General features: G+C 44.1%; 2 protein-coding genes across 6 annotated transcripts in view; one reads left to right on the top strand and one right to left on the bottom strand.

Annotated features, from left to right (window-relative positions):
* Positions 1 to 46: 46 nt before the first annotated feature.
* TSTD1 (thiosulfate sulfurtransferase like domain containing 1) lies at positions 47 to 4715 on the bottom strand. 3 transcript variants are annotated; one of them, XM_085056289.1, is made up of 5 exons: positions 2142 to 3029; positions 1823 to 1978; positions 1437 to 1596; positions 658 to 745; positions 47 to 459 (listed from the first exon to the last, which is right to left on the bottom strand). In XM_085056289.1, the coding sequence occupies exons 1-4, from the start codon at positions 2452 to 2454 to the stop codon at positions 664 to 666; spliced, it is 711 nt and encodes a 236-aa protein (XP_084912415.1). In that variant the 5' UTR covers positions 2455 to 3029; the 3' UTR covers positions 47 to 459; positions 658 to 663. The 3 variants fall into 3 exon arrangements, with proteins under 3 accessions (XP_084912415.1, XP_084912414.1, XP_084912416.1); XM_085056288.1 differs by lacking the exons at positions 658 to 745; positions 2142 to 3029 and adding an exon at positions 4301 to 4715; XM_085056290.1 differs by lacking the exon at positions 658 to 745 and having other exon boundaries at positions 2142 to 2360.
* Positions 4443 to 15350, top strand: part of USP45 (ubiquitin specific peptidase 45) — a 49761-nt gene continuing 38853 nt past the window's right edge. Inside the window, exons 1-4 of one of the 3 annotated variants that reach the window (XM_085056281.1) lie at positions 6389 to 7462; positions 10135 to 10192; positions 12808 to 12917; positions 15031 to 15200. In XM_085056281.1, coding sequence (XP_084912407.1) covers positions 12818 to 12917; positions 15031 to 15200 — 270 coding nt within the window. In that variant the 5' untranslated portion in view covers positions 6389 to 7462; positions 10135 to 10192; positions 12808 to 12817. Of the gene's footprint in view, positions 4556 to 6388; positions 7463 to 10134; positions 10193 to 12807; positions 12918 to 13261; positions 13427 to 15030; positions 15201 to 15350 lie in introns of those variants that run through there. The other 2 variants (XM_085056280.1, XM_085056282.1) reach the window with 2 other exon arrangements.

A 15350-nucleotide genomic window follows, 5' to 3' on the forward strand; every position in this document is an offset into this window, starting at 1 on the left:
AATATTTGCAGTTTGACTATTCTAAACAAACTAGCTGACACAGGTATTTGAAAAATAATAATTTTATTTGTCCTATCATTATTAGTTTAAACAGTCATAAACTAAATCATACAAAAAAGTAAACATAATCCGTACTTAGGTTCTCTTCATATGCATTCACCAAAACCATAACCCAATGGAAAGGTTGAAAGGTTGAGCAAATTCAATGTCCTCTGTTCGTGTTGCAGTCTTTAGGTGTAATTTAAAGCAAGCAGTTGATATGCATGACTATTTGAAGGTGAATGTCCATTTACACAAGAAGCCAGTAGTGAGCTTTATTATGGAAGTGGAATGCATATGGCTTGCTAAAACATACAAACTATCCTGAAGTCTTGATGGGGTAAGGGTTGGGGCAGTCATTTCTTTTCTGGAGGTTCATGTTTTACCCAGTCGTCAAATCCACCAGCATACTGCTGCACTCTGAAAATATGCAAAGATACCTTTCTCAAGAAGAGTCCTTAATAGTGTCTCTTAAGAGGACACAGCAAAAAAACCCCCAAACCCAAAAGTTAAAAAAAATACCAAACAAACCAGCCAACAACTAAAACCTCACAAACAAAACCCTACAAAAAAGAAAGAGAAAACAGAGAAATTCTCTGCAACCATATACACTTGTACCTAGCTTCAATGAGCCAGATGGACATTCTCTAATACTGCCTGCTTCCATGCAGTGTGTTCTGTAACTCTTTTCTTCCAAGTGATAGTGCTGGAGTTCAAACATCAAGCAAGAAATAGCAGCTGCATCAATGAAGCAGTTGCCACTTCTTCTTTTTAAAAAGTGAGAACAGACTCATAGCAGTGCAAGATTACATGTTATTATGTCTAATGACTAGTGACTTCAGATGTCACCAAATAAACCGAGCACACTGATCTTCCTTGCAAACCTACATGCTCTATAAGACTGGCATAAACCTGCGCAAAACTAAGCTCTGGAAAACAAAAATCCACCATGCTAAACAACACTCCTTGATACCTGTTTTTCATGCTAATTGAATTGACTCCTTCAATTAGCATGAAAAACAGGTAATGGAGGATATTTTGCACTTTGAAACAAGAACATGATTCCATGCTTTTGACTAGAGTTAATTGAAATATTCCAGTTCATGGCTGCAGTTCAGTGAAAACATGAGCAAACAACCAATGTCTTTTATCTGCACTCTTCAAGACAGCAAGACACTTTCCAAAGATGGGTGTAACAGAGGGTGGTTACACTGTGCTGGAACACCCAATGGCATCTTTCAAGGTTCAGTGGAGATAAGAGAAGGTGTCTAAATCAAATACCCATTATTTTGTTCATATTCCACATGTAAATTTTTACCCTTGCCCACAATGTGAGTACGTGTTCTGCTTCATGGAGAGAAGCAGCATTAATCCCATCCTTACACATGAAGTCATACCTGCTGAAACCCAAGGATATGGCACAACCAAGTGCTAGTTTACTTCTTGTTCCTGCCACACAGGAAAAAACCACAGGGTCTGACTTGGATGGCATCTTTTGATTATACAGCTCCTTGAACTCCGTTGGGTCCATTTGTAAAGCTTCCATTAATTCACCCACTGGGAAATAAAGAAAACAAGGTATTGTTTATTCCCCACCCGCAGACAGGTTTACATTGCAAGACTTCTAAGTCCCCTGGAGGAACAAGTCAGCCTCCTTACATGCCAGCAGCTTTCTAGCACCGTTCCTCTTTGCTCAGTCACCACTTGACCGCAGCCTTGACCATTACAGCCAAGAGCAACGCGGAGCACCCGACGCCTGCATTTAGCGGCGTCCACAACTTACGCGGTATGTTGACAGACTCTGGGATTTTTCCAAACCTGTCGATCTCCCACCTCTCCCGCACGTCAATGTGGAGGACATTGGCCTTCTTCAAGTCTTTGAGCTGCTGGTAGGAGAGGTCCGACGCCGCGGCGGCGCAGAGGCTGCGGCAGGTGAGCCCTGGCGGGGAGGCACAGCCGGTCAGCCCGGCACAGGCACCGGCTCGGGGCGAGGCAGCGCCGCCAAACGCGGCCACGCGGGGCTGTCCCCGGGCGCCGGACAAGCTGTCCCCCGCCCGCTCCCGGAGAGCCCATCCGCCGCTCCGTCCCCGCTCCCCGCTCACCAGGCGCTGCCGCCCGGCTCCAGCCGCCGCCCGCTGCCCACAGGGCCCGGGTCATCCGCCACCAGCCGCCGAGCCCCATCCCTGCCCCCCCGGCGATGGCTGCCGCCCGCCCAGGCCCGGCCCGGCCCTGCAGCCCGCCCTCACAGGCGGGGAGGAGACACCGCCTTCTGCTCAGGGGCGGAGGCTCGGCGCCTTGCTCGCCGCCGGGCTGCCCACGCGTGGCACCTGCCGGCACCGGAGGCAGCCGGGTCACACACGCCGCCTTCGGTGTCGGTACACCCAGCAACTGCTGCCTTGCCTGGCCAGGGGACATTCTCCCAGCCAACCCAAACTGTTGAGACGCCTGGAAGTACCAAAGGCTGGGAGATTAAACAGAATTGAAAATTTTTGATGTCAAATCTAATTAAACTACCCCCCCTCCAAGCCTCTCAGAGTTATGCCGAGGAGAAAAGGTGATTTTAGCATTGGCCTGCACCACTTTCACAACTGCCACTGTCCCCTTACAGCCACAGATGTGGTCCAGGCGCTGATCTTTCTGAGATGATGCAAGGGAATGGCATGAAGCTGCATCACAGGAGGTGTAGGTTAGCTATTAGGAAAACCTTCACTCGGAGGTGGTCAGGCACTGAAACAGCCTCCTCAAGGAAGTGGTCATGGCACCAGACTCACCAGACTTCAAGAAGTGTTTGGACAAGACTCAGAGGCACATGGTATGATTCTTGTGGCTGTCCTGTGCAGGGCCAGGAGTTGGACTCGAACTTTGTATGTCCCTTCCAACTCAGTATATTCTATGATTCTATGATCCCTGGTTTCAGTTTTGAACGTTCCAGTTTTGAACCAAACCCCTAATTTTAGTTTTGAAAGCTGTTGGTCTTCCAGCCACATGGACTAATGGCCAACACATACATGAGTGGAGAAATGAGGATCCTTCTGCTCCCCACATTTTGAATCAGTATTCAATATTTACTGCATTCCTTTGTAGATACAGTACATCCTAGCAATTCTAGTCTTTAAAGCAGGCATGTTGTATCTTTTCATAACAGATTTGGGGATTTTGGGGAGTATGTTGTTGAATCTTTACTAATGAGAGTTTTCCTTCTCAAAATGAGAACAAAATATTTATTGGTACTGTAAAGTGTGACAAATTGAACTTGGCACATATAACTGGTTCACTAGCTGCCCTTCTGCCAGCCTGTCCATATGGCCTCCTTGACAGGCACTTGCAAATTGTCTGTCTGAAACAGTATATTTATATATGAATTGAGTTTTTATGCATTTTCAATTTTCCACAAGGTTTGGATAGAATATAGTACTTCTAGAAATGATCTTTTGAAGTATAATTTACTGTATATTTTATCTGTAGTAAAATAATGACAACAGTTAATCTCCACTTATTGCATGTATCACCATAAGGACAATAAAGTGTTCAACAGGAAGCACCAGAACACTTGTCATATGAAATGCATATTCACAGGAAGATGCATTTTTATGGTTTTAATTTGATCCTGGATCATACTATGTACAAAAAGAGAGAACACACTGGCTTGTTTGCTGAAATAGGAAGCATTCACTAGCCATCTTGTGAAAGACTGAGAGTTTGAGGTCAGAACAGATCAAGCTTGGCAAACTCCCGCAGCTTGGTGAAAGAGTGGGAAGCAGCACATTCAATTCTACTTTTGCTTTCATGGCTGCACTCACTCAACCCCTCTTCGGCAGCTTTCTTCATTTCACGTCTTGGGACTCTCTCCATGTCACCTTTTCTTCACTTGACTCTCCAGCTGTACACAGCTTCCCACACTCAAGCCCAGTGGCACCCAACCCACTTTCCACTAGCTCCTCCTTCGAGCGCTGGACACCCTTTGCTCTGCCTGTCCCTCGGCGGGGATATACACCTTTGATGCTGTTCTCCTTCCAGTCCCTCCCCTGGCGGCTGCCTCGAAAACCCACGCAGGGCTCAGATCCTGCTGCATGACCTCTGGGCACGACTGTCCACAGCCCTGCGCGCTGGCAAACCTCCTCTCAGCGCGCTCCCCACGGGCACAAACCCAGCGCAGCATCTCCAAGTCTTTCAGCAAAATTCAGACGTGAAGGTCACCCCGCCCTTTGCATCCCCTTTGCCCAGAGCTCCCCGGGTGCCCCACTGGCAGACCTGTCGCTACCTGTTGACTCTCGGCGGGCCCCGGTGCGCTCCCGGGCGGCTCCGCTTCCCCAGCGCCCTTCCCGGCCGGGAGACGCGTCGTGCCCTGGAACAGCACCAGCCCCGCTGCCCCTGGCGCGGCCGTCCCGGGTTCCGCGGGAGCCGCCCGGGCTGCGGCTGGGGCGGGGAGCGGCGCGGCGAGGCCGGGGGCGGAGCGGACCGGAGCGGAGCTTCCTCCGCCGCTTCCTGCCGCCGCCGTGCCCGCCGCCGCCGCTCCGTGAGTGCGGGGCGCGGGGAGTGGGGCGGTCGGCACAGCGCGGGGGGCTCCGGGGCCGGGTCGGGCCCGTCCTGCGCAGCCGGGAGGGGGTCGCGGAGCGTCGGCTGCGGCCGGAGGGTCGAGCCTGGCCGATCGGCCGCGCCATGGCGGCGGCCGGGCCCGCGGCCTGCGGAGCCGCGTCCCGGGGGGGGCCGGGCGGGCGCGGGGCGCGGGCCGGGGGCGGTCGGAGGGGGCTTTGCCCCGCCGTGGCCCCGCGCCCGCCGGGCCGCCCCTGCCCGGTGCCGGCGGCTCCCGCGGCAGCGCTGCCCGGCGCTTCTCCCGCCGGGCCGGTGGCCAAGCGCGGCTCCTGCTGGGTCGCCGGCACCGAGCTGCCGGTGGCGACCGCCCGCTGTCGGTCTGGAGCGGGTTAACCCTGCCGAGACGTGAGGACGGCAGCGCCGGGCCGCCTCCGTGACCCGCAGCGCGTCTGTCGGTGTGTTAAATCGAGCGCGGTCGGTAGCAGCGCCTGCGGCCGGGTTGAACACGCGCCGCGGTCACTGGGCGGAGGGCACGGGGCTGCGCTGCGCTCCCGGCTCCGCGCTGCGCGCCTGCCGCTGCCCTCGCTGCCTGTGCGGCCTGCAGCCGCCGCGGCCTCCGCTCCGGTGTTCACGGAGCGCTCCGTGCCCGGGGATTAGATGACAGCCCGGTGCCGGTCCTCTCGGTTCGTGTGAGACGTGGTATTCTAGGCCCAGAGCTGCAACTCTCCGCGTTTTGACTTATTATTGGGATTCTCTGATTTGATTCCTGGCTTTTTTTTTTTTTTTCATTCCTTCCTTCCTTTCGCTGTCATGCCCTTTACTTTAGGACTTTATGCTGCCCTTGCTATAGCTATGTTGCTACTTGCACTGTTAAACAGGGTATGCATGACAGCATATTAAACATAGGTGCAGTAGAATGAAGACATCAAGAGCATAGAAGCAGATGGCAATAGCTGCAGGTGTAGCACTGTATTCTAGTTGCATGCCATCTTTAACTACAAGTACTTCCCAATTCTATTAAATAATCCTCTCATACAAGCATGTAGAGCAGAGTTGTATTTAAAGGATCTTTCTGCTTTAGTTTTCTAGCTTTTTGAACAGAAGCATGTGCAAGATTGGAGCAGAATATGCCTGTGTGAAATTGTTCTGGTGTTTACTACATTAGTAAATATTTTGTCAGATATCTTCATGAAATATTGAAGAACAGGTGCTCTGTAGTTTTATTTCTGTGAGATTCACAGAACTGCAGCTAGTGTCTCAGGGGTTCTGCGCTGAGCATCAGTTGTAGATCGAGGACAAGTTGTTCCACCTCAGACATGTCATCAAAGCAAACTGGGGCAGTCTGTGTGGAGGAAGAAAATGGAATAAAATTTTTTGTTCTTGATGGCAAGACTTAGACTATCAAAGAGCTCAAGCTAGTAGTAATTTACTGTTTTATCTGTTCTACCCTCAATGATTAACCAACTCCCACAACACCCTTCCAGAGTAGATGGCAAGTTATATGCAGCCGTTGTCTTCCTTTATCTGCTCCAGCTCAGCCGTTTAGGCAGAGGTACAGCAGGAGTCTTAGCTTCAAGTATTGTTTTGTGTGGGTTTCAGCCTTCTGTCTCACACACATGCTGTGCAACCACAGTTCCTTTTTTATTTTTTTGAATTCACAGAATTAGCATTTCTCTAAAGTTCATCCTTTGCTCATATTGCCCTTTATTTTCTGTTACGACATCTTGGACTTGCTTTTCCCCCAGTTTTTGGCCACATGGTTGTCCTGGCAAGGTACTGTGAGTTCACTGGTTACTCTCCAGCTGTTTCAGTTCTTATGCCCTCAGATTTTGTGGTGATAGCACAGTAATGTTGGTGTTTGTATCATGGGAGTGCACAGTCTGTGATCTGACTGCCTTTTCACATACAAAGTTGTCACTTGCAAGCCAACATCATTAGTTATAAGCTCTTTTTATGGTACTTAGGTGTTTTGCTTTTCAAAGGATAAATTTTCTAGAAAGACATATGTTGGACCTGGAATGCATCTACCCAGATGCTTTTCCCTCTTGGTATGTTACAAAAAAACCCCAAACATTTAATGTGGGATAGAGAACATAAACAAAAGATGCAATTTGCTTTATGGGGCTGGATATTGACAGGTATATCTGAAATTTTCCATAAGACCTTTGCTATAAGATACTAGCTTATCAAAAATATGTCATCAAAATGCTCTTCTTTTTACCCACTCAATGCTTTAATATACTCTAGTCATAAAACCATTTACAGAGTCTTTTTATTCTTGTTTCTGGACATGTCTGGCTTCTGTTTATCCTTAGAGAAAATTTTTCTGTGGCAAATAATTTCAGAATGAAATCTAAGGGGGATTGTGCAGGATACAAACTTGAAAGTTGATAGAACGTGTTTAGCATGGGCAGCTGGATAAAGTGGATTAATGAAAGTGAGAGATGCTATGAGATTTTTACTGTCACTTGGAAAGTTGTATTTAACCAAAGCCACTGTCTTCACTCCTTGCTCAAAAAGTGCATCAGTGTCTGACCCTTTTAGGACTGTAATGTAACGTCAGGATTGGCGTTTGAGCTCCAGTGATGGTGTAGGATGTGTGATGTGCCTTTGGGCTAGGAAATGTTGGAAATGATGCTTTTAGAATTTCAGATGACATTTTCCAGGGGAAGAAGCTTTGCTGCCACTACCAGTCAGCAGTTCTGGTCCTTTTACTGCTCTCGCAGGCAGCAGGGGCTTGTTTTCTGCAAAGGTTTTGGTGGCTGTCAGAGCGCTGAGCCTCCTGGCCTGCTGATGGGTGACACTGCCCGGCTGCTGACCGTGATGGACGTGGTGCCTGTTTTGATTGGGTGACACTTGGTCTAGTGGCAAGCAAGCCAAAATGCCACAGGTAATGCTTGGAACAGATGTCCAAAATATATCAACTTGCAGCTTTCATCAAAACATGTAGCAGTTCTGTGGAGGATCTGGCATTACTGATCATGCTAGGCATTTCTTTCTGCTTTCAGTTATGTGGATGTCCATCAGGACCTTTCACAGATGTGTTTTGAAGCATTTTTGGACTTTATCTGCACATCTATACTGTTCTTTAACCCCTCTGGTACAAGGCTGCTGTTGACAGCTGGACAGTTCTGTTAAGTCACTCGAAAGTGCTAATTTTTCCCAGTATTCAGTGTGTGCTCTGCCCTTTCGGTGTGACACAGATTTTTTTCTTTGCATTAGCAACATAAAATGATACAATTTTGACTTGAAAGTTTGACAAGTGGTGAGACAGCTGAAATTTAGGATACTTCAGCTGAATTGAGGGATTGAGGTAAATGTATTTGCCCCAGCTACTTTGAATTCAGGTGCTCACTGACGAAATAATTAACAATACTGGTTTCACAGTTAATGGACAGTCCTACAGGGAGAGCATTACCCATATCCAAAATAGTACCTGGAGATTATCTGTAGATTCATTTGGCTACATTTCATAGGGTAATTATGCTTAGATAAGCTGGTGGGTTTTGCATAATTTTTGTCTTGTTTGCATTCTAGTAATGCAACTGTAATCCTCCTAGTTAATCAAGAATCAGAAAAATACTGTAATAGCTATTACACAAGTAAGAACAGAACTGTGGCACTTGTCTGAAAGAGCTCACACCCTAATTATAAGAGAAGGGGGAAAGTTGACCTAGGCAGATGGAAGCAGTGATATGGTATTAATCAGTGCAGCAGGTTATTTCTCTAACATACTGGTGGTCTGGTTTGTGTTTCTTATAAACATCTTATAAACGATAGTTTATCATTTATAAACATAAACACTGTGTTTCTTATAAACATTGTGAAGGTACTGCATGGGAAGACTCACTAATAAGGTGACACACTTCAGCATTTAGTAAGTGAACTGTAGACATTCTTGGAGGAGGGACTCAGCTTCCAAGTAAGACGTGCAAGATGGTAAGATGGGAAAAGGTTTTGGGAAGTGGAGATAGTTGAAGAAGCAAACTGTCTTCACTCTCTTATGTAAAGATGTTGTGAAGAGGAATGACCGGGTTGGTTGGTTTGGTTTGGTTTCCCAAGGAAAAGTGGTTTTTAGTTCATACTAGCCTTGTAACTTTTACTGGTCTCAGCTCTACTGCATTACTGTAAAATGTAAAATTTTTTAAAAATAGCATTTGCTTATTTTAGGAACTACATTAAACTCTTGTAAGTATCTAAATATATGCTTTATGAAGAGGGTAAATTTCTAAATATAGGAATATTAATGCTGTTAAATATAGACTATTTCAAGCATATCTTACATTTAAAATAGTCTAGGCATACCGTAGATTTAATTTAACAAATTCAGCACATTCATTTTTGGCACTCTGTCAAATCTGAAGCTTTTAAAATTAGATAGGCAGATCATTCTGCTGCTTTTGAAGTAGTTTGTTCTTTCTAGAATGGTGGAAATGAGCAGTTGAGTGAGGAGGTTTTGATCTTAATCAGCTTTTTGCAGGAAGACTGGAATAAGTAGTCTTTTAAGAAGTAAAAAGTCAACTGAGAATAGTTAGTGATGGTGATGATTACACTTCAAACTTTTTTATACTGAGCTCAAAGAATCTGAGCATGTTTGGCAAGGACTAGTTCTTAGTTTTGTATGAATTTTTTTTTAAAGGTAAAGCTTTAGGTTTTTCTAATCAAACTTTTTGTATTTTTTGATTTTTCCCAACGAAACTGCATAATTTCTACTTAAGATGTTTACTGTGTGCCAGGTAGAGGTGGGGGTAGAATTAACATTCCCTCTGAGCTCAGCTTTTTCTATTACAAAAATCATTGTCCTTTTATTTGTCAGGTTCATTAGTGAAATATCATGTACACCATGACTTGATTTTATGTGTACAAAATGAAAAACGTGACCATATTTGTTCTTCCATCACAAAAGGAAATTTCAAGCAAGGATTCATGGTGACTTTTTTCTGCATAGGGAAAGGCAAGTCTGTCCACTTTAGGATACTCCATAGCTGGTGGCTGTAGACACAAAATACTTATTGGACGTATTAAAACAATATGAGAATTGGTTGGAAAGAGGCAAATCATGGGAATATTACCATGGTTTTTAATCTTCAGTGTGTCAAGTTCATTTTGTCTAAATTATTCTTTTCTGTTTTGCTTGTTCTGAATGGCTCATACTTGTGACCAACAATAAGCTATAGAGCATCTCTTTTGTTTTTTTCTTAGCTGTATTTTATACATTCTTGAGTGTATGTTTGTTAAGGATTTTCATTCCAATAAAATCTCAAATTTTTTATTTCCTACAAACTGAAGTATTTCTGAGAAGTTATTTCTGAAGCACCTTCAGTTTCTTCCTTGTTTAGCTCAATTAAATATAATAATAAAACTCCTGGCATAAACATTTTGATTTTGAAATTATGTTGATCATGTTTTTGTTAAATGGGATCTTTAATTTGTAATGTTTTCTGTCCCTAAATGTACTGGGAAAGGGCAGGCAGTGCTCCATGTATACTGTGCTACTTGCATCATGTGGAATAGCTCACTGCTCTTACCCTTCCATCACACTTCTGTGCTTTTCAAAATCAGGCACAAACCCTGGCTGTCGAAGTCCTTGATATGCTCTGGTTTTTCCAAGAGCTCACAGGTCAGTAAACATTGTCTGATGGATGTCCATCTATGTGTGTGTCCATGAAAAGTAATTAACCTAATGGTCCGTGTTGTCTTTTCCTCCGCCTGCTCTCAGTGAAAGGAGACTGAAAAGTGTCTGGGCTGTGCAGTGTGAGTGCAGCTTCTTATGCCAGTGTTCATTTCTAATGCCATGTTGATTATGTTGGGCTTGAAGTGCCATGTTTTCAGTCATTGTGGGTATCAGCTGACACTGTTTTTTCCCTGTGTCCTGGGGGACCCTAGGATGTGGGTCCAGCAGTGGGCTTCTGTGCCCTCGTGCAGGCTGTATCACCTGTGCTGTGGGCCACAGGATTTCACTGGCGGTAAAGAGTTGCTTGTATTTCATCTGGTTGGGCCCACAATTATTTATTTGAGCTCTCTAAATGTAGTGATACAAACATGACTTTCATTGGGGTGAAGTCTGTAGTTTGGACAGTCTTACATAATCTGTCCAAAGAGATCAAAATTGTTATGCTGAAATGAACTCATAGATTGTTTATGTCAATGTTGAATCACCTAAATACAACCATGTTCCTTTAGGGAGGACATATTTGCTGTCTTTGCAATTGAGTCTTTACATAATTTAGTGTAAAATGTTGGGTTTTCTCAAGGCAGCTGTATTGGCCTTACTGTTTGATAAATGTCTCGATGAATCTTGTGCTCACTTAAGTGGCAGTGCGACAAGTGGTGATGGGTAGTTTCACATAAAACTTGGGTATATATGATAAGCTGTCAAGGCAGAAAGACACAGTTGAAGCTGTTTGAACCTCCTCATGTTCTAGGGATGCCAGGTTGCATGGCTGTTGATGGACATTAGGCATGCTAACATTTATTGAAAATATATAGTCAAGAGCTGGAATATTTAGGTCTTTCTTACTGTATACACAGGAATTGTGAACCTATGAAATGAGCAAAGCTGAATTCAGTGGCACTGTTCACTTGCATGTTTCAGTTCTATAACCATAAGTATAGGAAAATTTGAAATCTGTAATTTAAGAACATCATGGTATTTAATATAATAAAGGCTAATTTCTATGTAAATTAAGCCTTTTGCAAAAAAATGCTTTGTATTTTGAAGGGTTGAGGAAACATGAAGCCATTGATGCAAGGGAGCAGAGAGTAAAGATTTCTTTCATGCTCTACGAAAATTTGACTTGTCCAAAGCAAATCTCTAATGGGTAGGTTCATGCAGAAAACCTCCAGCACTAATAGTATGTGTCGCAGGTTCAGGGATATCTATCCTTGTCTGTGGGAACCTGGAACAGGAGCTCTGAGGTACAGATTGCCTGCTTTGCTTCAGGGAAGGCTGTTCAGATGCCAGTGGTGGTGCTCTAATATCAATATTGATGACTGTTCTGCTGATTGGCTTAATGGATATGTAAGGAGAGGGAATATTGAATTCAATGTACTGGTTGATTCCTGTGTCTCTCAGAGCTTCAGTAGTACAAGGGTCTAAATGCATATACAGAAAAGATTAAAAAACCTTGAGTAGACAAACTTGCTAAACTCTGCCAAACTTAACTAATTGATCTGTAGTAAGAATTTACCTTTTGCTATTGCCAAATGTAGCGCATTTTAGAGGTTTCCTATACCTAAATGCAGTAGCACAGTTGAAAATCTTTGGTCCTGGTGGCTCAGGTGACTTTTCTCTCCTGTTTCTGGTATACTACAAAATGTCATTTTATTTCTAAACGGAATGATTCACTTGTTTGCAGTGTATGAATATTTGACTATTTTACATTCATATACTTCTGTATGTGAAAACAAAAATCTGGTTTTATGAACCACTCTGTTAAAAGATAATCTGTAAATTAAGCCCCAGCAGCTGTTGTATGATGCACAGCTACACTCCTTCAGTGAATTCGCATTCAGATTTTGGTTAAGTGACTGGTGTGCTGAAATCTGAGGATTTTTTTTTAAAGCTTAGTGGCAAATATCTATGCTTGAATTCTGTTCCTCATAGGACTCCTTGATTAATGACACAAATTTCCTATGAGAGACTTCATCTTTATGGATTCTCCACTGTTTAATAGAGGGGTCAGCTTGCACTCCAATCTGTCATCCCTCATAGGATAGAACACTTTATTCAGATTTGGAAGACTTTTTAATTTTCTTAAAGTGTTTGAAATTGCTCCAAAACTTTTAGGGAATGTCCCAAGGGTAAATGATGACTGAAACCTTTCGTAAGGGATATATGTTAAGGAAGAGAAGCATTTATTTTGATGAAGTTTTTCAGGTATGTTATGGTTGTAGCTCTGTAATAATTTACTTTGCAATAACAAAAATAAAGAAAATCTTGATATCTCAAATATTTAACATCAGTGCCTATAAGTGTGTGTGTGTGTTCCATTTTCCTCCAGATACAACTCATAATGTCCTGTAGTATAACTGATCTTATGTTCCTAAGACTTCATTCCTGACACATTCATACTCCTTGTGACACAGTAGCTGACATTAGACCAGGCCTAAAACTGTGTTCCTGAGGTTCAAATGTGTGATTTGATCTTGTGCTTTTAGAGTTCAAATTCACTTCATTCGATGAAACATTTCACTAGCAATAACAATAAAGCAACTTCTGTTCGTCTTTCCTAGTAAGCAACAGATGCGGGTGAAAGATCCGTCAAGAGCAAACCCTGAGAAGCCAAAGAGAAGCAAAAGGCCTAACAGGCCACAGGATGAGGATTCTTCAGATGATATTTCAGGTAAGTGGATTAGGTGATGTTTGTCCTGAGGTTGAGGGCTAATAACTTGCATGTTGACTGATGAAAACCACAAATCATTGGTACCATGAAATACTTTCCTTGCTTGAATTTATAACAGAAATATCCCCAGTCAAGTGTTTATGACATGATCAGTTGTTACACTACGTGACTGCCCTGAAGGACTGGAGAGTTGGTTGATGTTTGATGACAGCCTCTTCAAAGCAGAATGGTCCTTTCATCTCCATAGAAGGTCAAGCATTTATGGCAGGAGGCTGCTTGGCTGAACAGGGAGTTTCCATGAGCGCAGAGGAAAGAAGGGCAGAGAGGGCGGAGGCAGGTTTGGGCTGCACTTGCAGAGGTTTGGAGTGTGCAGGATTAGGGATTTGGTAAAGCAACTTCAGTTCGAGTTGGATCTAATGAGGGATGTGGAAAGTAAGATGAGCCTGTATGAATACAGTGACAGTAAGATGAGCCTGCATGGATACAATGACAGTAAAATGAAGACTAAGGTGAGTGCAAACCTGCTGTGTAAGGTAGCAGGGATCCTAGGGACACAGGATGTGGGAAAAGGCTGAGGAACTCAATTCTACCTTTGCTTTTGTCTTCACGTGTAAGCTCTGCACCCAATCCTCCCTGGCTCCTCAGCTTAATGGCAGATTCTGGGATATAAATATTGTCCAGAGTAGAAGATTGAGAACTGTTAAACAAGCTGGATGTGCATTAGTCCATGGGGTCAGATGGGATGCATCTGAAGGTGCTGAGACCGCTGGTTGATGTCATTCTGAGGCTATGCTCTGCCATCTCTTCATGGCAACAAATTGAAGAGAGCAGCTGATACGCAGGAGGATAGATTTGCCATTCTGAGTGACTTAGGCTGGCTGGAGAAATGGGCTGGCACAACCTTCTCAGAGTTCAACAAAAGCAAGTGGAGAGTTTAGCACCTGGCAATAACCACATGCAATTACAGGGTGGGAATTAATGGCTTGAAAGCAGCTTTGCAGAAAAGGTCCTGAGGGTTCTAATGCACACACTGAATAAAACCAAGCTGTGCTGTTTGTGCCTACTGTAGGAAGGACTGCATTAATGGGAGTGCAGGGAGGGCAGGTGATGCTTGCCATCTTTTCAGCCCTTGTGGGACTTCATTTGGAGTACTGTGTCCAGTTGTGGGCACCCTCTTACAAGACTGACTCGTCAGAATGAGTCAGTGGTTCACCCCCTCCATGTTTTTAAGGAGATGGAGAACATGATGTGGGAAGTGGGGCTGAAGGGAATATTTTTGTTTAGCCAAAGGAGTGAAAGTATGATTTTTTTCATTGACTGCCTGATGGTAGTTACAGAGAAGGCAGGAGCAGATTGCTCTAGGAGGTCCACAGTGAGAGGACCAAAGGCAGCAGACAAAAGGTAGGGCATGGGAAATTTGACTAGATATGAGGAAATTTATTTTATTTTCACTCTGAGGGTGGTCAGACAGAAACCTGATTTTCCAGTGAGTTGGTGAAACCTCAGTCCTTGAAGATATTCAGCACGCAGCTGAACAAAGCCATGAGCAAACAGACATAAATTAGTATTTTACACTGCTTTAAATAAGGGCTTGGACAAGATGGCCTTCAGAGGTTACTTCAAACCTAGTTTATTCTGTGATATAGTGGAATTTGTGCAAAAAAATATGACAGAGAAGAATGGTTGATATTCATGTCCAGAATGAGCAGTTAAAGTATTTGAAAATCTTTCTTTATGGGTTGAAAAGAGGTCAACGGCCTGTGTTGTTAAGTGCAAAAATAGATTTATGTATTATTTTACTGTCAAAAACCAGGGAAATTAGTTTTGTACAAAAGTAATCCTTGTACTTTTGTACAAAGTAGTTTATCTGGTTTTAAGAGGTGGCATTTATTGACTTGAAAAGAATTTCCATTACAGAAAGAGTCAAAGAGATTCCTTCATGAAATTCAGTATGTGGGGAGCAGCTGGCTGATCTTTCCTACTTTAATTCTTTGCTGCTTTTTTATTCCTTATGCTGAATTCATTCAAGATTATGCTCTTTCAGTGTACATGTGCTCCTTGTCATAGCTATTATTTTTAATGGGTAAAAGTGAGTGTGCGTTATTTCCTGTAGGCTTAACCTGCCAGCACGTGAGCCAAGCAGTGGATGTGCATCATGTGAAGAGAGCAGTGGCTCAGAGCGTGTGGTCAATATGTGCAGAATGTCTGAAGGAGAGGCGGATGAGCGATGGTGAGCCTGTGGCACCTTCAGACATCTGGCTGTGTCTCAAATGTGGCTCTCAGGTAAGCATGTGTGCTCAGTTTACAGACCTTCTCTGTTTCGCATCTCATTAGCTCCGGTGGAGCGGTGTGACAAAAGTGCTTAGTTGTGAGAGTCCATGCTTCAGCTTCCTCAGCAAGTGGGCTGTGACCTTATGCTCTCATTTTTGGCAG

The sequence above is a fragment of the Lichenostomus cassidix genome, chromosome 3 (assembly GCF_008360975.1).
Source record: "Lichenostomus cassidix isolate B80296 chromosome 3, HeHo_3.0, whole genome shotgun sequence".
Taxonomy (NCBI): domain Eukaryota; kingdom Metazoa; phylum Chordata; class Aves; order Passeriformes; family Meliphagidae; genus Lichenostomus; species Lichenostomus cassidix.